The 22,187-nt window shown below is 51.0% G+C and overlaps 1 protein-coding gene across 4 annotated transcripts in view; it reads right to left on the bottom strand.

Annotated features, from left to right (window-relative positions):
- The window catches only part of Dennd3 (DENN domain containing 3), a 53,287-nt gene extending 41,950 nt beyond the window's left edge, over positions 1-11,337 (bottom strand). For all 4 annotated transcript variants that reach the window (XM_020156919.2, XM_020156927.2, XM_074069304.1 and 1 more), the window contains exons 1-4: positions 11,103-11,337; positions 4,242-4,521; positions 3,224-3,339; positions 1,410-1,552 (exon numbers count right to left, since the gene is read on the bottom strand). In XM_020156919.2, the coding sequence (XP_020012508.1) occupies positions 1,410-1,552; positions 3,224-3,339; positions 4,242-4,521; positions 11,103-11,204 (641 nt within the window). In that variant the 5' untranslated portion in view covers positions 11,205-11,337. The remainder of the gene's footprint in view (positions 1-1,409; positions 1,553-3,223; positions 3,340-4,241; positions 4,522-11,102) is intronic.
- Between the last annotated feature and the right edge of the window lie 10,850 nt (positions 11,338-22,187).

Below are 22,187 nucleotides of genomic sequence, written 5' to 3'. Positions count from 1 at the left end.
AAGAAAAAACAGCTGGAATTTGTGCATTTTTTCATTTTTTCGATGTGTTCTATTTCAGTAAGGAATAAGACAGCAGCAGCAGCACCTTGAAGGAAAGTGCTTAAAGCAATTTACTTCCAAAATGCATTCTGACTTTTTAAGCATATGACTTTATAACAGATGGCCAGGCAGAGTGGTGCATATCTGGAATCCCAGCTACTCAGGAGGCTAAGGCAGGAGGATCATGCGTTTGAGGCCAATCTGGGCTACATAATGAGAACCTGCCTCAAAACAAACAGATAATAAATAAATACAGAAAGGGTACGTGGGGTGCGTGGTAGCCCATGGCAGAGACTAGATGTAATTGTAGGGTGGGAGGGAACTTGAGGAGAATGAACATTCCCCATCTTAGTTGTGGTGGGGGTCACAGGGGAGCACATTTGCCGAAATGTATTGAACCAAATACTGAATTGGGTGGGTTTCATCACAGTACATCGCAGCTGGGTTTTAGAATGTTGATTCCAGGACCCCACACAGTCCACGTCCCTTCTATAAGATGGTGCCATACTTGACAGAACCTATGCACAGCTCCTGTGTACTCCAGATCACCTCTGGCTTACTTGTAATGACCAATGCCATGCAAACACCACGCAAACAGCTGTTATACTGAGTTGTTTCGGGAACAGTAACAGGAAAATGTCTGCACAAGTTCAGAGCACATGCAGTTTTTTCTTGAGTGTTTTTTGAACCTGTGGATGGGGAAACCCATAGACACAGGGGAAAACTATTGAGGGTGTTGGGTCTAAAAGGAGTGTCCTTCACAAGGAATCCTCTGCTAGGTGCCACCCTCTGTCTTTAATCAAGCCTGCACAAATGCTTGGCTTCATGAGACTCAAAAGCAAATGTCTGTATGCCCTGGGGATGGACTCACATCCCAGTTCAGAGGCCACAGCCTCCCACATCACAATCACAGAGTCTGATGATGGGAATCCAACATAATTTTCAAGAATTCATTATGTCCTCAGATTTTTCCCCTGATAGCATCAATAAGGACCGGGGAGTGCCTCAGGTGGCAGAGCACCTGCCTAGCAAGCACAAGGCTTGGGTTCAATCTGCAGTACTGCAAAAAAATAAAGAAAATAGCAGCAGTAAGATGGTTACAGACTCTACCCAGATTCTGTAAGTTCTTAAATGTCAATGAAATGCATTAGACAAACAGCAGCCTGCTGATTTTCTCAGATAGCTAGGACAAGAATTTCTCCCAACACATGTCTTTTCAAGAACTTTCCATATTAAAACTCTCCTCCTCAGTTCGTGGAGGGCATCACCTGCCTCTTGCTGCCACACCATTTCACGTCATTTATAGAAAGATCAGCTTTCCTGAGGGATCCTGCTGCCAACCCAAATTGATGCCCAAGGCCTGGGCTCACCAGGAGAGGCAGTCCTTGAGAGCGTGGTAGTAGGGAAACCTGGACACCACGCACACTGCGAAGGGCACAAAGCAGCCAGTGGTGCTCTCACTCAGCCGTGACGACTCCCAGTGTGCCTTGCCGTTGTAAAAACAGTACTCATCCTAGAGAAAGACCAACAGCGACATGGTCACCTCCTGTGCTGGAAGTTCCGGTATATATTTCAGTACAGAGACAAGAGGCCCCTCCTACACACTGGGTCACCTCCCACCCAGCCCCGATTTTCAGGTGACATGGACTGGCCCTGTGTGATTTGCACCCCGCAAGGAGCTGAGGTTACTGATAGAGCAGGCACAGAGCTGCCTTGGAGATGCCCACAGCCTCCGGATGAAAGTGACGTACAGCTTAAACACGGTGCAACAAGACAGAGACCACAGGCTCTGCTTCAAAGGACCTGTGGTGCTCACACCACACAGCATTCTCAATACACATGCCTGGGAGCAATGGTAGAGGGGACAGGATTTCAACCTGGGTGACAGTGTGGCCTCAGGGTTCTAGAAGGCCTAGCTTCTGCAGCCACACAAGTGGCACAACAGTTGGACTCACCAACTGGGCTCAAGGGGAGGGGAGTTTGTTTAGGGCTTTTTGCAGGATGGAGGGGTATAATGATAACTTGAATGTGAGCTTCTAAGACTCCCAAGCAAAAAGAGAAGCCCAGGAGACAGTCAGCAACATCCATCAACAAGTCAGCTTGCTTATCCACCAACATTTAATGAACGGTCACCAGTCTGTGTTGGGGCTACTCAAGTATAAATCCTGGCTGCTATGTGACCTTAGGCAAATCACGGAACCTCCCTGTGTCAACGTCTCCTCACCTGTGAAGAGAGGGCTGATTCTAGCAGTTAGTTCCTACCCTCACTTGCCGGGGTGAGGATGAAGTGCACAGCTCCACACAAGCACCCTGGACCACACCTGGGACTGCTGCAGCAGTTGGGAGGGGGTCACACAGACATCACCACTCCTTAAGCATTCAGGGAGAGTCACCAGATTATATCTTATGCCTGAGGACACTTGGATAAAGTCATAATGGAAGCACAATTCTAGCAAGAGAGGAACACCTTCCTTAGCCTCTGGAGCCAAGGGGAGAGCCAGGTGCCCCTCCACTTCAAGGAGCAACCTGGCTGCTTTTACGCAGCCTGGGTTCATTTGCTTCTGGGACCCTCTGGAAGCACAAAGCAGATGCACTTTTAGGTTGCCTCATTTCCCCTACAAGCTCCTTAAGGCCAGAGATTCACACACCAAGGCCTTGACCAGTCAAGACCCATAAACCACGATGTATGAAATTTGCTTCAAAACCTAAACCCAAGCACCTTGTACAGCAGGCGAAAGGTAGGGGCAAACACATGTCAATCAACAAATCACAGGGTAAATCAAAAGTGGCCCACTCACGCAGTGGAGTATTATTCAGTCATGAAAAGGAATGAAGTACATGCCATGATGTGGATAAGCTAAGGGAAAGAAGCCAAAAGCACAAAGCTGTATACTCTTCAACTGCGCTCACATGAAATACACAGAAACAAATCTGGAGACAGAAAGAAGCCTAGTGGGCTAGGGCAGGGAAGGGGGCTATGCAGGCAGGATGAGAGACAGGGTTTTCGGGTGATGAGAACAATGTTCTGGAACTGGACGGTGGTGGCAGTTGCACAACACTGTGAACGTCCTGAATGCTGCTGAGGTGCACACTTTAGAATGGTTGAGGTGGTGCATGGCATGTGTGTCTCACCATGACACTAAACGTCACCCCAAGCTCCCAGGGCAGCAATGGAACCACCTACGTGCAGGGGCCGGTAGTACTGAGCAACCACGCCGTAGGTTCTGTTCCCGCAGACATCAGTGAGCACCAGGAAGTGCACACAGTCCTCCTTTGGTTCCGAGGCCACGCACACGCCCCCTGCGGGTACAACAGACAGAAAGGAAAACCTCTCCAGGCACCCAGTGAAAGACCTGGGCAATCCATGAACCATTATCTTCACAGCACACAGAAAATGCTCATTTCCAGGTATCCACGGGCACCATGATGCCCTTTCCTGCCTTGCTTCAGCCAGCTCCCCCCAGATTCCCCTCCTGCAGCTTCTTCATGATACCCCTCCGCCCCACAGCCCCGCACTGAGGAACCTGGTGAGTGAACGTGGTGGGTCAGTATGACACTGGCAGCCCAAGATTGCACCCTCAGGGCTCACCCAGTGGCCAAGGCAGTGTTTCTGGGCACAAGATTCCGCCCCAACACCTGTCCCGGGTCATAACCCTGCGGCTGCTAGAAGGAACTATGAGATAGGGCCTTGGGCCAAGCCCTTAGTCTGACTGCCCAACACCAGCCACTTGAACATTTCTCAAGAACAGTGACAAAACATGTGAACCAAGGCACTCAGCAACTGAACCACACAGCTCACATGGGGACTGAAGGCAGAGTAATGGACAGCAGGGGAGGGGAGAGGAGCTCAGGCACATTCTGGGGACCGAACTGCTACTGACTACGGGACATACTTCTAACCATCCTTAAGTGCTCGGGACTTCCTTTCCAGTCAAAGTGGAAAGGCCTCGGAAAGTCCCATAGCTTGCCAGGCCACCTGGTGGTCCACGCAGCCAGTCTTCTAGGACTCAGTTTCCCAGACACTGTGGGGACTGCACCAGTGACTGAAACTTCCCTTTAGTTTTAACTTCCCCAGACTAAGAAGACTGCACGTCCCATGACCCACACCAGAGATAGCCAAGGCCAGCTGTCCCCGGCATGTGAGCCTCTGGGAACAGGCCACTCAGTGTTAAGCCAGCACAAGGCCACCATGTGCACCATACCTGGGAAGCACAACTGGGGCAGGGCGAGGAGGTCCACATCACCCAGGATACTGACGTCTTCAGAATCAGGCCCTTTGGGGTCCCCCGAGAGGCCCCTCCAGGGTTCCATCCTGGGTTTCTCTCTCCTCTTGCGGAAGGAGCGCCTTCTGCCTTTCCCTAGAGTGGTGCAACTTGCACTGGACACCTGACTGTCCTCTTTACTGGTGAAGGGAGGCACAAACACCGACAGAACCTCTGGGTCAAGGCAAGAAGGGGTTTTGACTCCCCTTTTCTGGGCAACCTGAAAAAGGGAAAAATACAAGTCAGTGCACATGTCCACTGTTGCTCTGTGGCATCCTTCCTAGCTGGGGAGGAAGCACACGCACCCAGTAGCTCCGCATTGTCCTCTGAAAGCGTCATAGTGAGGGGGTCCCCACCGAGGCTCTTGTCAGTAAGGACAGTGTAAAAGATCCTTTTAGGAACTTCCCAGGCCCTGTGTTCAGGCCAGTCATGTAACCACTCAAAGTCCGGGGTATCAACTATGAAACATGGAGGCAACAATATGTCTCTCTCAGCACAAAGCACCACAGTTCAAGCCAGATTCCGAACTGTTCAAAGACCTGAGTTCAAATCCTATCTGCCCTGAACTGCTGACAGTAAATTATCACACTTTCCATCCCTCTCTGGGTTGAGTGCAGGGAGAAGGGAGCTCCAGGAGCACTCAGGTGCACCAAACCGACTGGTGTGAAGGCAGATACTAAGAAGGACTCTGTACATCAGCACCCTCCACACAAACACCCTCACCAGCATCACACCCTCCACATCTGCTGGGACGTCCCTCACATCACGCCAGTCCCTGTGATCTGGGCAGATGGACAGAGGAGGCAGCTGATGGATACAGAGAGCAGAGGCACATCTCTCCTCCACTGACCAGATGGTCCTTTGGGATTAGTGAAAGGGGACAGTCAGCACAATTCTTTTAAATGCAAAGTCAATACAAGCTTTTTGTTTTTTAACCTTTTTTTTAATCTTCTCTTGCCCCCAATAATATAATGAACATGGGCTGAACCATCCATCTCTTTCCTAACTAAAATGCCCCATACAGTTCCTACTACAAAGCTGGGCTGAGCTCATAGTTTCAGATTTCTCAAAGAATGTGGGGAAAATGCAGTCCATAAGATGGGCATGGTGATGCACACCTGTAATCCCAGCACACAGGCGGTAGGGTAAGACAGGAGGATCATAAATTCAAGACAGTATGTGAGAGAAAGAAGCAGCTCAGGTGCCAAGCTACCTAAAAATATAAAAGTCTAGCTTGGCGCTGGTGACTCACAACTATAATCCTAGCTATTCAGGAGGCAGAGATCAAGAGGAGAGCAGTTCAAAGCCAGTCCCCAGCAAACAGTTGGTGAAAAAAAAAAAAAAACTCATCACAAAAAGGGGCTGGCAGAGTGACTCAAACTGTAAGAACACCTGCCTAGCAAGAATGAAGCCCTGGAGTTCAAACCCCAGTGCTGCCAAAAAAAAAAAAAAAAAAAAAAAAAACTAAAAAGACTCAGCCAGAATTTTCTTGATATTCAGGATACAGCAAGATAGGAGGTAGCCAGGTAGGGGTGGGGAACAGACAATTGAGAGTCTTTGATGCCCTAGGGAAGGCAAGAGGAAGGACTGCACTGTCCCCAGGAACAAGAGGATCTCAGCTGGCAGAAGAGGAACAGTCAATAATCAACCTTTAGTGAGACCAGGGGAACCAAGAGGGGAGTTCTCACCCTGGAAGGGATTTTACAGCCATGACATTTCCAGTCCACAAAAACACTCTAAACTCAACACAATTATTTGTATGCTATGTCATTCAAGCCTGTCAGCTATTTTTTTTGGTGTATTTTGGGAAAAATACACCAGTAGGAACAAAGACCCAACATGGGAAATCTGTGCTACTATATAATTTGAAAATCTGTCATGTTCTACACATGAAAAGAATACACTTCTCCAACACATGAAACCGCTGAAACTTTTCCTACCCAAGTCCAACAGTTCTGATCTCCTCAACTGACACTACATTTGTCTGTTTTGTCCTTCTTTAAAGAGTCACAGCCATAAAGCCTGAGGATTCACAGCCACCCCCGGAAACCACCTCTCTGTGTCAGTTACATCACAAGAGCAAACACTGGTTCCAGGCAACATGCAAAACCTTGGCGGGAAGATCCTTCTCTTCGGACTTCCCAGATCCTAGGATCCTGACTGTGCCTGCCCAGCCTCCTGCAAACTCCTGCTTCTCCTTGACTTGGCCCCATGCTCCAGCTTGCAAGCCACTTGCACAATTCCATCTACAGCTCCAGGGCAGCTTCCAGGGTCCTACCCCCAACTCAGCCTGCCCAACTGTCTCCTGCATGCCAGCTGAATGTCAAGGGTCCCTTACCGCTCAAAGGTTGAGTTCCTGCTAGTTTCCAAAAAAGAAAACTGCAATGGAAAACTCCACATACATGCTCTGCAATAAAGATGGCACAGTCTAGATTTGAGGAACTGGGACTCCAGCCTGGGAGCCCCACCTACTGCACATCCCACCTGCAAACCCCACCTCAGGGCCACTGGCCTGGGCAAGGTCTTGCAGCTGGGCAAGCTCAATGCTGTGCCTGGCATCACATCTGCAAACTGAGCACCCACATAGTCTATGGCTCAGACTAGGTTCAGATGAACTAGGAGCAAACCCTTCAAGCGTTCAGCCTGGCTCCACCTGACGCAGGACTTCCTGACAGGGACCCAGCACATTTGCTCTCCTGAAGAAGCATCCCCTCTCTAAAGAGCATACCAGATGCCACAGGGGAACAAACCAGCCCTGCACACTTTTCTGCCCCTCCCCCACCCTGAGGGTGTCTGTCTCCACGAACACCCATCGTTATGTTAATCTCCTCTCTGTGTAGCATGCATGTGCCTAGGTCACAGGACAGCGTGCCCCGACCCACACGCCAGCCCGCTCCCCAAGCCAAGGTGCCCCAAAGTCATTTGAGACCCTCTCGCCCAGGGCTCTAAGGCACCTCTACAATGACCCTGCTTTTCTCTGCTCTTCACATGGCCTAACATCCTCAAACCCCCACCCTCACGCCACCTCTTCACCAAATAGACCCACTCCCCTCACACTCACTGCAGAGAGCCATTCCCCACCAGAGCCAGGTAGTGTGCTCTTCTGGACCTGCATCTGCTCCTCCAGCCCTGCCCTCCCATGTTCATCAGGTCCTCCTTTTACACCTCTACCCCCAGGACCATCACCTCCTACAGTTCCTCCTTCCTTCCATACCTCCAGCTCCCTCTGGGTCCATCTCCTCCTACAGATCCTCCTTCCTTCCACACCTCTGCCTCCTGGATCATCTCCTCCTGCTGCACCTTCTTTCAGACCTGCACCTCCCCCTCATCAGGGCTTCACTGCCCCACTAGGTGCTACTGTTTCACCTGCCAAATTGTAGGGTCAGGTGAAGCAGAGATTGTTGTGTTCCTCAGTCCCCACATCTAGCCCAAGAAGCTCCTAGGAGATGCGTCCCTCTGTTCATACCCCTGGCACTTGGTGATTTCAGAGGCAGCTCAGTTTGGACTGAATACTGAAGCCAATATCCCATGTTATTCCCTCTATCTTTAGCAGTTCACTGTACATTTATTTTTTTCCAAGTAGAAATCTCTGTTGTCTTTTCTGATTGGATAAGCAATATAATTTCACTTTTCACAAATAACAACAATGTGCACATAAGACATGAAAAGATAGAATAGGACAGCCTTCTGGTAATTCCATGACTCAAAGCTAACACTTTGCAAAGCCCAGGATATTTCCTTGAATTTTTATGCAAATGTAAACTTATAACATTTTTTCATAATGCAGTCATCTGCTTAAATGTACAGTGTGCTGACTTCTCTGTTCATGACTGCATAGTATTGTACTGTGTGAAAATCCAGTAACGTACCCACCCAGTCCGTTCAGAGAGACATCTGGGTCACTCTGAAGGCTTCATCACGCTGAACAAAATGGAAATGGGTAGTCTCACTGCTACACAGTTGCACCCATCCAGTTCCTGTGTTAAAAACATTCCTGGAAGTGGAAAGTCCCATCAAGAGTGTGGTGACACATGCTACAGCTGCCCTCACTGCCAGGTTGGGAAGACAGAGCCATGCCCACAGACTGTGCCAACATTGGGACTGTCTCCTCTGGCAGCCTGAGAAAGGAGCTGTTCTTCTGTCCCAAACACTGACTTATTAAATACCTACTCAATGTCCGTATTTTTGTTTTTTGGGTTTTTTTTTTAAAAATATCTAATTAAAAAGTAAAAACCACAACACCCTAACTCATTTGAGTCACAGATTTATTTCTAAGTTGGATTACACAGTGGCATTACTCTTCACAATAGGATTGCCCATTACTAATGAAATACAACAAATCAATCCATTTTCAAGGCTCTAGGACTGTGCCATCAGGGCCTTGCCCTTGCTAGGCAGGTGTTCTGCCACTTGAGCCATGTCCCCAGCCTTCTTGCATTGTTATTTTTCAGGTAGGGTCTTACATTTTTCCATAGGCCAGCCTGGACTGGGATCCTCCTCCTTAAGCCTCCTGCATAGATGGCATGACAGGTGCATGCCCTCACACCCATGTTACTGGTTGAGATAAGGTCTCACTAACTTTGTCTGGGCTGGTCTCAACCCATAATCATCCTGATTTCTGCCTTCCAAGTAGCAGAGTTATAGGCACGAAATACCATACATGGCAGAAAAATGGCAATTTTTAAAAATAAAATTAATTTTGTGTGTGTGTGTGTGTGTGATACTGGGGCTTGAACTCAGGGCCTTCACTTTGAGCCACTCCACCAGCCCTTTTTTTGTGATAGGTATTTTTGAGATAGGGTCTCATGAACTATTTGCCCAGATGGGCTTCGAACCTCAATCCTCCTGATCTCTGCCTCCTGAGTAGCTGTGATTACAGGCATGAGCCACCACGCCCGGCTTAAAAATATTTTTAAAGCCTTAGGCATTCAAAAGAGAATTGCTATGAAATTAAAATTAAATAAAATCATGTTTGGTTAGTTACAACATTGACATTGATTTAAAAGTAAGATAACACCAGAAATTTAATCCATCTCCTAACTCTCCTTTTTCTCCTCATCCTCTACGATTTTTCTCTGCACTCCTGGCCAGAGCCTTACCAGAATCAGAGCACAGAGTGAGGAAAATTAATGTGGTTTGTTTTGTTTTGTTTTTATTTGCTTTATTTATATGTGCATACAATGATTGGGTCATGACTCCCCTCTTCCCCCGGCCCCCTGAGGAAGATTAATGTTAAGTACAAAGGAAGAGGCCCCTTCATTTGACCTGGGGTAGTGCAGCCTGCTCAGTAAGGGAAAACACTGGAAATATTCCAGCTGATTCACCCTGCCTCCCGGGCATGTCTCACACTTTGTTGTGTGAGCTGTAATGCCCCTGAAGTAAGAACCAGGAACTGCAGCAAAGACCACAAGTGAAACCAGGTTATTTCCTATTCTAAAAAAAAAAAAATGGGAGGCAGTGCCATTTGGCAAATTAGAGGCAAAGAGACAACTAAATCAATCTATGAGGACACAGAGATCAAAAGGGGGTGACATTTTGGGGGGTGAAGGAGTAAGAAAGGTGGGAGGACTGTGCAGAAATCATTTCCACATAAAATAATGCTTTTTACAGGAGTCATAATCGGCTTTCTACTAAAGTCTAGTCATAGGAACTACCCAGGCATTAACAAACATTTACTGGGTGACTTTTAGTAACATTTAGCTTTTCTTGGTGACAACCATTCCTCCTCCATTGTTTATTTTCCCTGGACAGCCAGCCATCACTCAAATACTCAGACGACTATCTGACTTCCAGTGTGGTCATCTGGAATGATATGAAAGGATTTGTGCACATACCTAGGCCTGACATTAGGACAATCTCTGGGGGAAAATGACAGAGACACAGTGTCACAGACAGGTGGAGCAAAAGGAAATAAAAAAGGACCACAGATGGGCTCAAAAGCAAGCCTGGGCTCCAGCATTAAGAAGTGAGAACACAGGAAAGAAACAAGGATAATGAGATTTTCTAAAACTCCTGTGTTCCCAGAGAAAGGGACATGCAGGTCTTTGGCTGCTAGGTGTAGAGCTGGAAGGAAAAGGGGGAGGGGCTGTCCTGCAACTGAGAAAAACAGGCTTCACCGCACAAGTAAATCTAAAACCTGAAATCTCATTATTCTGTTCCCAGTACAGAATAATATCTCCAGTAATTAGGAGACAATAAAGCTTTGTGCAATGAAGGAAATCATTAGGCAAGGATTTGGTCCACTGGATCTTGAACTCCGGGCGGCAAGAGTCAGCACCTTGCCCAAGGTGGCAGCATCGGAGGGCGGAGACGAGAGGGGCAACGAGACGCGGAGAAACGCTCCAACGGGCGTGAGCGCTTCTGCATCGCCATAATCACTAGGTACAAATCCAGCTGGCTCCCGGCCCCCGAGAGAAGGTCCCCAGGGAGGGGATGGGTCGGGGCCCCGGGTTAGCGTCGTCTGGCCAATAGCTGCTGGTCCCCGCACCTGGGAGGCTGATGGTGCCTGCCCTGAGCTTGAGCGCACGGTCCCCCACCCAGCTGGCGCGCGGGGCCCGTTCTCGGGGGCGCCGTGGGCCCCCGGGCACAGGCGGGATTGCGCCGCGCGTGGACGCGGAGGAGGCCGGGGCCCGCAGGGGCAGAGCGGCCGGCAGCCAGAGGCCGGCTGGGGGCCACAGCCGTAGAAAGTTCGCGCCAGCCCCGCTGCGCACCTGGACACCCACCTGGCGATGCGCCCGCCTGGGACCCCGCCTTCTGACCGGCACCCGGAGCTCCGCCTCAGTTTCCCCGCAGACCCCCTACCTGCTCCAGGCCACGGAGGCGGTCCTGAGGAGCGCCCAGCAGCGCGCACAGCTCCAGCAGCCCCGAGGGCAGCGACAGGTGCTGCGGCGCGGCTTCCTCCATGGCCGCCCCGCGGACCGCTGAGCGCACAGCACCCGGGACCCTCGAGCCGCCGGACCCCGACGCAGCGCCTTCGCCGTGGGTCCCACTGGAGCCGGGGGAGAAGCGGCGCCGCCTCCCGCCGGGGCCAGAGTGAGCGGAGTCGGCGGGGCGGAGCCTGAAGGGGGCGTGGCTTGGAGGGCGGGAGCCTGGAGAGGATAGGGGGCGTGGTCTTAAGAGGCGTGTCCTGGAGAGTGAGCAAGCCCTAGCGGGAAAGGGGTAGAAGCGAGACTGGGCGGGGTCTTTGAAGAGGGGTGGAGCCCCGGGTGGGCGGGGCAGGTCTGGGGGCGGGGCCTGACGAGGTCTCACGCGCGGTCGTCATTTCCGAACCCGCCCAGCGGGTGCGGCGCGTGCACGGCGTCGGCGCGCTCTGCTCTCCTGTCTGCCGGGCCCTACTCCGCTGTAGGCTCCTCTCCCCTTCCCTGTCCCCTCCCCACAACTCCGTCACACCCCTGCTTCCCGGCGAGAAGAGGACGGAATAGGCGGGGTCCCCAGGTGCGGAGCCAAGTCTTCAGCTCCCCGCCCCGCCGCCGCCCGGGCTCTGGGCAGTCCGGGGCCTACCCTGGAGAGCGTGAGGGTCACTGGCCCGCTCGCCTCCCGCCTCCACCTCCAAGAAGCCCTCCCGTGCCAGGGCAGCGGAGTTGGCCGTGTGGACGGCCAGAAAGACCGGCGGGAAAGGGACTGTAACCATCCTTCTGGTTAATAACTACCCAGTTAACCTAAAACTGGCTTAAATTCAACAGGAAATGGGGCGGGGTGGGCGCTGCTGATGGCCGCCCAGGGAGCTTTCCTGCTCGGCCTCAAGCCTGGCCTGATCCCGGATGGACCCAGAGAAAGGAGACAGTCAGCTTGCCCAGGAGAGCCTGGCGCCTGGTCATTGCTTCCCAAGAGGCCTTACCCACTCTGGACCCTGTCCTGGGCATCTATAAAACACGGGGAAATGAGCCCAAAGGACTTTTCTAGTTCCAGTACTCCAGGGGGTGGGGGGCAGGGAACCCTGAAATGTTTAATGTCAAACATCAGTCATCAGCTTGGAAGGAAAGGAACAATAACCACAAGCAAGTTACAATCAAAGCTGGCAAGCTGGGCTGCCGCTGGAGGCCAAGGGAGTTCCCTGGTCCTGGGCAGAGCCTGATGAGGCCACCATAGCCAGACTCAGAAGTCACCTAACCCGCATGAGTCTGTGGAGACTCGCAGGCTGGGGGCTGCCTGACTTCAGTGGCACTCATCCATGACAAGTCGTTAAAGTCACTGATTTCAAAAGGACGATTTTGCTCATACTTGTCTGGCTCTGTGCTTGTTTTGGGCCACCTCTGAGGGGCCTGAGTCCTCATCTGGGAATCCCCAGCATCCAGGAGAGGCTTACAGGGACCCTTTGGAATCCGGAGTCACTCTGGTAGGTGTCAGAACCTTGGGTCTTCAGGGTCAAGACTGGAGTCTGGCTCCTGCATGTCACCTGTGAAAAGCAAGCTCAAAACTCTGAACTTCGCTTCCTGTTTGTTGAGTCCCTGCAGGGACACAGTAAGGATTGTAGCAATCCTTGTGACAGGAACCCAGTGGGGCTCAAGTGACAGCAGGTCTCTGCTGCCTGTCCCTTTTCCTCCAAGGGGTGGAATGACTTCAGGAGGGGAGCTCCAGGGAGGAGTGAACAGTCTGGGCCAGGCTTCAGCTGTGTGCAGGGCTTTGCGGTCCCACTTCCATTGCCAGCCTCCCTTTCTTCATCTTAATGCCAGAGAATTGAGCCAGACGACCTCCAGGTGTTCTTGGCCTGTGCTTTTTCACCAGTCCCCTTGGCTCGCACTGTGGTGTGGCCCAAGGACCCACGGAAAGCTGTGCCCCGGGCTTGAGAAAATGCCAAGGAGAGTGGAGCCAACTGGCAATCGAGTCATAAGCAAAGAACCTGATGAACCTCAGCTGAGCAAATTATTGTTTAAATGGAGTGCAGAAGGCCTCGGCAGTGTGTCAGCACTCCTTGGGACATTTTAGCAGGGCTTTAGGTATTGACTAAAAATAGAGGGTGATGGGGAAAGCTTCATGACTTAGGCAACAAAAGAAAAAATAGTTAAAATAACCATCAAAAGGGAAGGCTTTTGTCCATCAAAGGACGGTGCCAAGAGAATGCAAAGGCTGCTGACAGAATGGGAAAAATATTTGTAAATCAAATCACACACACACACACAATAAGGGATAAATATGCAGAACATACAAAGGATTTTTTTAATTTAGGGGTTTTTTTTTAATGCACATCAAAACCCCAATGAGATCCGACCTCATAGCATTTGGTTGGCTATTTTATTTTATTTTATTTTATTTCTTTATTTTATTATTCATATGTGCAAACAAGGCTTGGGTCATTTCTCCCCCCTGCCCCCACCCCCTCCCTTACCACCCACTCCGCCCCCTCCCTCTCCCCCCCACCCCCTCAATACCCAGCAGAAACTATTTTGCCCTTATTTCTAATTTTGTTGTAGAGAGAGTATAAGCAATAATAGGAAGGAACAAGGGTTTTTGCTGGTTGAGATAAGGATAGCTATACAGGGCATTGACTCACATTGATTTCCTGTGCGTGGGTGTTACCTTCTAGGTTAATTCTTTTTGATCTAACCTTTTCTCTAGTTCCTGGTCCCCTTCTCCTATCGGCCTCAGTTGCTTTTAAGGTATCTGCTTTAGTTTCTGTGCGTTAAGGGCAACAAATGCTAGCTAATGTTTTAGGTGTCTAAACTATCCTCACCCCTCCCTTGTGTGCTCTCGCTTTTATCATGTGCTCAAAGTCCAATCCCATTGTTGTGTTTGCCCTTGATCTAATGTCCACATATGAGGGAGAACATATGGTTTTTGGTCTTTTGGGCCAGGCTAACCTCACTCAGAATGATGTTCTCCAATTCCATCCATTTACCAGCGAATGATAACATTTCGTTCTTCTTCATGGCTGCATAAAATTCCATTGTGTATAGATACCACATTTTCGTGATCCATTTGTCAGTAATAGGGCATCTTGGCTGTTTCCATAACTTGGCTATTGTGAATAGTGCCGCAATAAACATGGGTGTGCAGGTGCCTCTGGAGTAACCTCTGTCACAGTCTTTTGGGTCTATCCCCAAGAGTGGTATTGCTGGATCATATGGTAGATCAATGTTTAGCTTTTTAAGTAGCCTCCAATTTTTTTTTCCAGAGTGGTTGTACTAGTCTACATTCCCACCAACAGTGTAAGAGGGTTCCTTTTTCCCCGCATCCTCGCCAACACCTGTTGTTGGTGGTGTTGCTGATGATGGCTATTCTAACAGGGGTGAGGTGGAATCTTAGTGTGGTTTTAATTTGCATTTCCTTTATGGCTAGAGATGGTAAGCATTTTTTCATGTGCTTTTTGGCCATTTGAATTTCTTCTTTTGAGAAAGTTCTGTTTATGGTTGGCTATTTTAAAAATAACAGCGACAGAAGAAGTGTTGAGAAGACTGACAGGAAGTCAGAAGCCTTGTGCCCTATTGGATGAGAACATGAAATGATGCAGCCACTATGGAAAACAGTGTGGTGATTCTTCAGCCCAAGAAACATAGAATTGCTGTAGGATCTTGCAATCCCACTTCTGATATATATTCAAAAGAATTGAAATCAGGGGCCTGAACAGATATTTGTCCACCCGTGTATAGAGCAGCATCATTTTCAACAGCCATATGGTGGAAGCGACCCAAGTGTCCATCAATGGGTGAGCAGGTAAGAAGCTGGTCTTTTCCCTTCCAGAAGACTTCGTCTCTGGAGGCTACTCTGTTTCACACAGCTCCCCAACTGCTGTAGGGCACAACGTTCTCAGCTGTTGCCTTTGCTGCTTCTTCAGAGCCATATATGATATGATGTGTTGTGATGTGTTTACATAGAGACATACAAATAGAACCAGTGTATTGAGGACTTGCTAGAGGATATGGAAGGAAAATGGCCATATTTTTCCAGGTAAGAAAACCCAACAACAACATAGGGATGCAGTGCTCAGCTCTGGAGCAGCGTCACTTGTGCCCTGAAGAACAGGCCGTATTTGCCTGAGCCCCAAGGTATAGCAGCAGGTGGACAACAGCAGCTTAAATCTCATCCCAGCCAATCATGATTCCCTTCCATGGGGCTGCCTGTGCCCCCCGCCCCCGACTACCTCCAAATGGAACCTAGGAAGGCACCTCCCGAGCTGTGGCTTCCTCATTTCTGTTTGGACATTTACTGAGCAAGCACCTACCTCATGCATGGTCCTATGATAATAGCTAGGAGCATAGAAGAATAAAACTAAAACACAGAACCTCCCAAAGAGCCCACAGAACAGTAAGTCGGCACCCAGGGGAAAGGAGGAGACAGAGGCTGCCGTGGAGATGGAGAGGCAGCCCTGACCCACGGAAGACTTGGCAAGAAGAGACACAGAGCACCAGCCATGAAAGGCAAGAAGGTATTTTCTGGGGGGAGGAAAGGCTGGAGGGAGAGGTGGGCCAGGCAACCTGAGCAGCATCTGCACAGCAAGACGGAATGGCCTGTGTGTGCCAAAGCCCCTGCATGAACACAGGGGTGCTGCAGTGTGGTGCTGCTGAGAGGGGCCTGTGTCGTACTCAAGGCTTTGCTTGAGACCCTGGAACAGCACCCAGCGCATGGCAGGAACACAGCACACGCTGTGGGAGGGACAAAGGCAGCAGAGGCAGAGGGCAAGACCAGGAAGGCCTTGGGTATGATCTTGGCCAGCATCTGTCCTGGGGATGGCAACAGGCTGGGAGGACTTTGGACAAGATGGAGAGACCAGACTGGATCTGAGAAAGTGGACTGGGCCACAGGACAGGTAGCAGAGCAGGTGTAAAAGCTACAGCTCTAGCAATAGAGTCACTGGGACAGCAGAGGGAGAGGGGCAGAGTGGGAAACCCTAGACAAGACAGAGTAGAGGGCAAAGGTGTTTCCCAGGCTCTCCTCCCTCACCCCACAGATTGGACTTTACTATCGCAGCCCAGCACCCACCACACTGCACTCTAGTGGCTTGCTGGTCTGTCCTCCCACGGGTCTGGGAGTTCCCTAAGGGCAGGGACTATAGTGAAATGCCTCTGCTCTATCCCTGGAGCCACACAGAGCAGGCTGTCACTCATGAGGAAGCCCCTGGAGACAAGCTGACCTTGACAGGACTCTGGACATCTAGATGGGAACATCCTGCAGGCAGCATGTGTATACATGCCTGTATGTGCGTGCCTGGGTGTGTGCATATGTGTGTGCATGCACTTAGCAGTTTTATGTTGTGATGCTCAAGTCTGGCCTTTTTCTTCCCTCTCCCGAGGAGGGAAAGAAAGGGAGAACTGTAAAGTGCCAAGGCACAGTCAAAATGGAAATAGTACTGTAGACTCTGGGGACTGAGGGCATCAGGGGACAAGCAACACCATCCCAAGACAATGGTGATGTTATGGTGTCTCTGAGATGGCACAGGCATTGGAACAGTCACAATTACCCATGCCACAGGAGAGCCGCCTTGCCACGTGCCCCTGGCCTGCTGAGGCAGCCCCTCCTGCCCTAACCAGCTACAACCCATTCACTATAAAATGTGTCCTCTTTAAAACAGACAGTAACTAAAACTGGTGGCTCGTGCCTGTAATCTCAGCTACTTGGGAGGCTGAAGGATCACAGGTTGAGGCCAGTCCTGGCAAAAAGTTTGCAAGACCCCATCTAAACAGAAAAAAAAAGGGTGTGGTGGCACAGACCTGACATCCCAGCTATGGCAGAAGTTGTAAAATAGGAGTATCACTGGGGCTGGCAGAGTGACTCAAATGGTAGAGTCCCCATCTAGCAAGTGTGAAGCCCTGAGTTCAAAACCCAGTACCACTAAAAAATAAATAAATAAATAAAATTTTAAAAAGGAGTATTACCTTCCAAACCAGCCTGGGCAAAAAAGTGAGGCCCTAATCTCCAAAATAACCAGAGAAAAAAGGGTTGGAGGTGTGACACAGTGGTACAGCACCTGCCGATCAAGTGTGAAGACCTGAGTTCAAATCCCATACCTCCAAATAAAATAAAATAAGAGGAAGTCACGTGTTGGTAACATCCACTGCCTAGCCCATGTGGAAAGGGGGCAATCTCTGAGCTCAGCATCTTACAGGGCTGGGAAAGTGAAAACAGTACCTCCAACCCTGGCTGCCAGGACACATCCCTGCGACCAGACCTTGCCCCAAACTGCTGATAGCCAGCGGCTGGGCTGGGCCCAGCACCTGTGGCTCCAACAGCTCCCAGGGGATTCTGAGGAGCACCCAGGCTTCACAGCCAGCAGCCAATGCTGTGTGTTGTCATTTGTAAAGCAGAAGTACTGGCACTTCCCTCCTGCATAAGAAAGACCTTTGCTCTGCTCCACAGCAGTTCTGAGCCCACTGTCTATGCCAGGCTCAGTTGTGCCTAGCAGTTCTGACACACAGTGGGGCTGAATTCATGGGGCAGTAAAATCAGTGCTGAAAGGCCCCCACAAAGCGTCCCCAGGCTGGGCGACCCTGGTCCTTAGCTTGAGCTCTGTGGATGTCAGTTCTTTGCTCTTAGTTCTGTGAAAGCCCATAGGAATAGATGTGCCATATTTGGTGAATAAAGGCGAACTTCCTCGGACCGTGACAGTGGAGTATGCCCCACTTGTACACTAGGTGCCCATTAGCAGGATTCATCAAGCTGGCCTGAGTAAAAATAAAGTCACGGAAAAGCACTATGACACTGTTTAACAAAACCCAAAGAGCAGACAAAGCAAGGAAAGTAGAAAGGGGAACAAGGGCACTATAAGCACCAAGTTCAGGGTGTCTGAGCCCCAGGGGTTGCATGTGGGAGTAGTCCTCGCAGTGCTGTGTCCCTTCAGTGGGCTGGACAGGGGTGTTTGTTAGATGTGTTCTTTGTAAATAGGAAATATTTTATCAGAAAAAGTCAAGCCAGTGGTTGGGTCTATTTCTGGAATGCCATTGTGTTTAAAACAATGCAGCTTCCTCAACTAAGCAACGGTCCCACACCCTGGTCCCCAAAAAACTGACTGCACCCAGAAAGGAACAGGCCGAGGAAGACTGACCAGGGGAGAAAGGGAAGCTGGACCACTGCCTCCTTGGTTGTCATAGCTCCATGACCTAATGGCTCAGGAGGACCTGCACACAGGGGAAGCCTGCTCTGGAAGGGTCTCGTTTAAAGAAACGTTAGGAAATAAGGCTGCTTCTGGGTACAGGAGCTACAGCCAGTTCCAGGGTCAGAGCCTGTGAGACTGGTGGCCTTGCTCATTCTCAAACATTCTCATCCTCCTCTAAATGAAGAAAGACAGGAAGCTGTGGTCTAGCTGGGCTGTGCACTCGGTCAGGGAGGAAGGGGACAGATGTGAGAACTATCTTAGCCCATCCGGACTGGGAATCAAGACCAATAAAAATAGACAAGTAACTGTAAATGGGCAAGATGTGGACAGGTGCCCTCCATGCTAACCCAGGACCAGGAGGGTAGCTCAGACTTCCCAAGGTTATTCAAGTTTACTCTCTGCACCTGCTGTTCCCACTGCCCCTTCACCCACAGATACCTCTGGCTTGCCTATCACTGGCTCAAATGTCACCTCCTCTAAGCCATCCCCTCCCACCTGCCACCCTACTTTCAGGCTGAGGCTCCCATATGCCTCCTAGGGACCGCATCATGTCACCTGTGACCATGAGCGCATGCTGGCCAGGCCTGTGTCCTTGGGCTTCTAGCACAAAAGCTGGCCCAGCTCCTCCCTCGTGCCCCCTGCCCCAGGGCCCCTCATCAAGTGGGCACATCTCATGAGGCACTCAGTGGAAAGGGCACTGCCATTGGAGGCAGAAAGACCTGACACAAGGTCCGGCTCCACCCCTCTCCAGCTGCAAGACAGGGGAGATAGCCACACAAACCGTGAGAGGCTGTCCTGAGGTTGGTAACTGGCATTCCACACAGCATTCCCCTGCAGGGTGGGTACTCTGTAAAGACCAGGACCCTTGCTCCACCTGGCCTCAGGCTCACTGTTGCTCCCACTGCCCTCTGCACAGTCAGGTGAAGGCAGACAGTGACAAGGGGCCGCCACCACTGACAGTGGTGATAACAATGACCATTGACCTTCCTCTAATGCTCAGTGCTTTACGTGTGCGCACATGTGTTCTTCATGGACCCTCTCAACAGCCTATGAGAATGGGTCACCCCATTTCACAAATAGGGCACCTGAGGCACAGCTAGGAAAGCCACGTAGCCAAGAGCACACAGCCATCCTTGTGGGAGCAGACATGAGTGTGCCCCAGAAAGCCCAGGCTGCTACTCCTGGAGGCACCGCCTCTCCACGTGTGGCCAGAGCCCTCCCTACTGGACTCCCACCACCCTGTATGGGACCGACCTGCCTCACCCAGCCCAGACAGCCCCTCTTGCAGGGGGCTCTAAATTTGCTTTTTGAGTAACAACCCCTCTGTGCTGGAATGTTATTATGAAAAGGGAACTGTAAGACCATCTGACCAAGTTCAGGCAACTCCCTAACTCCCCAGGCCCAGTGAAAGCTCAAAGCTGCTTCCTCTGATTCATTCTCATGGCAGGTGGCACACGCCCCAGGTGTCCCTCATCCTCGATGGATGGACTTGGCAGGAGGCTGGGGTGGGCTGGGGGTCCCTGTCTCCCTATGCCGTGGTGCAGGAGTTCCAGGTGAGTCCTGAATTCAGGGCACAAAGAGGAGGAACAGATAGCTGGGAGGGAGGGGACACTGCAGAACTCAGAGGGATGCCTACCAGGCCAGCCCTGAGCAATGCAAATCCATTCCTTAAAGAGGAAATACCCTCTGAGGACTGGCATGGGGGGTGGGGAGGGCAGAGCCAGGCAGGGCATGCTCTGTCCCAACAGCCCTAAAGGGTGGTCCTGCCACCACCCCACAGAGAACAGGGTCCCCTTGAGACCCACCAGACAAGGGTGAAGCAGGGGACCAGCCCAGGGAAGGTGGACTCGATCCTTAACTACAAACACCTCTGTAGCCTTCAGCCTGGCTGAGGTCGGAGCCTCACCTGAGCTCAGTCCCCTGTTTGCCCCTCTTCACCTCCAAACCCAGAGCCAGGCTGACCCCCAAGGTGGGGGAGCGTAGGCCTAGAGGCCCTACTGAGTCCTAATTCTGGGAGGAGGCAGGGCGGGGTTGGGGGGGAGAGAGAGAAAGAATGGTGAGTAACCCCAGACTCCCCCCATTCACCCCTGATTCATAAAATGTCTTTTCAGCCCCCTAGAGCCCTAGAGCCCTTCCAAGAACCACACACAGTTCTTCACTGAGCTGCAGGGAAGGAAGGAACCTCACCCACTTCCTCACACCTCTAAGAATTCTTCCACTGGGAAAGGAGGTGTAGCCCAGAGCAGAGACTGGTAGGAGAGGTGCTCAGCAGGGGTGGCTGGTGCAAGTTAGGCCAGTGACATCAGCCTTAGATGAATTCCATCAAATGACTGGGAAAAGCCTGTGGGAAGGGTCAGCTAAGCGGGGGTTTGTTTAAAAAACAACCAAGGCTTTGGCCCCAAACATTTTCACTACCCAAAACCCAGCCCTCACCCTATCCCGTGTGGGTTCAGATCAGCAGTTTCTGTTTCAGGAGCTCTTTCCTACTGGCTTTGAGGAATCTGACCTGAAAGAGAAGAGGTGGTCGGCCTGTCCTCTCTATAGCCACCAACACTGGGCTGGGTCCTCCTTCCACGCTGGAAGCAAGCACGCTACAGATGGGGGCCTCATCTACTCCCCCTTCCTGCCTTCTCTCACTGCCCAATTTCTGCCCCCACCCCCTCCCAGGCAGTCATTACAAGGTCACAGCAACCTCTGTTCCAGGCCTGGCTATTCCCCAGGGCCCTCACCTCACCTACCCCCTCCCAGGCCCATCCCCCTCCTCCAAGCCTGATTCCCACAATTTACCACTTCAATGACCACCGCTTCCCCTACAACTGATTGAATCAGATACCTGCATCAGCCTGGCTGTCCTGCAGGTGCTACTTCTGGCCACTGGCCACCCACCAGTTGTCCTGTCCCCAGCCCGGGACAAGTCCCAGTCTCTCAGGTCTGACAACTCCAGGTCTCTGGTTAGCTGGGAGCTTTGGGGAAGGAAGCAACCACCAAGATGAGATTGACCAGATAAGAAAGGTATTTGGGGGACACCTGTGAGATCGTCTGGAGCAGAAGTTAGGGGGTGAGGAGCTCCCTTAGAACCTGTGGTGGGAAAATAGTGCCCCAATTAGAGCAGCTTATTGGATCTGACATCTTTGCAAATATGATTAGCTGAGATGAGGCCATCCTGGACGAGGGTGGCCCTGTGTCAGTGACTGTACAGAGGAGGGTGAACACAAAGATAGAGGGGAGAAAGCCCTGTGAAGATGGAGTTAGGGTAGATGCAGCCAGGAGCAAGGAACCAAACATGACAGGTGGCCTGAAGTCCGTCCACTAGAAGCTTCAGGAGGAGCACTGCCCTGTGGGCCCCTTCACCGAGGACTTCTCCCTGCGCTCCGCTGGGGCCTCAGCACATAGCCCATGTGCAAAAGCATCACGAACCCAGCCACCAGTGGCTCGTGCCTGTAATCCTAGCTACTAGCTATTGGGAAGATCACGATATGAGGCCAACCCAGGCAAAAAGTTCGCAAAAGCCCATCTTGATAGAAAAAGGTGGGCTTGGTAGCAATGCACCTGTTATCCCAGCTATGTGAGGAAGCATAAATAGGTCGACGGGCTGGGCATAAAGGGAGTCCCTATCTCAAAAATACCCCAAAGGGGCTGAAGGCATGGCTCAAATGGTAAAGTGTCTGTTTAGCAAGCATGGACCCTAGGTGAAACCCCAGAACCACCAAAAAAAAAAAAAAAAACAAAAAGCAGCAAGAATGAATGAATGAAAAGGGCTATTACTGTGTTATTTTTGCATAAATCAAACTGGGGTATGTTTCATTCAGCAACTGCTGGGACCTCTCTGGCCAAGAGCTGAACCAGGCTCAGGAACACAG

This window comes from Castor canadensis, chromosome 3, assembly GCF_047511655.1.
Source record: "Castor canadensis chromosome 3, mCasCan1.hap1v2, whole genome shotgun sequence".
NCBI lineage: Eukaryota > Metazoa > Chordata > Mammalia > Rodentia > Castoridae > Castor > Castor canadensis.
The sequence above is the reverse complement of the archived record's forward strand: the minus strand, read 5'-3'. Positions and strand labels throughout refer to the sequence as shown.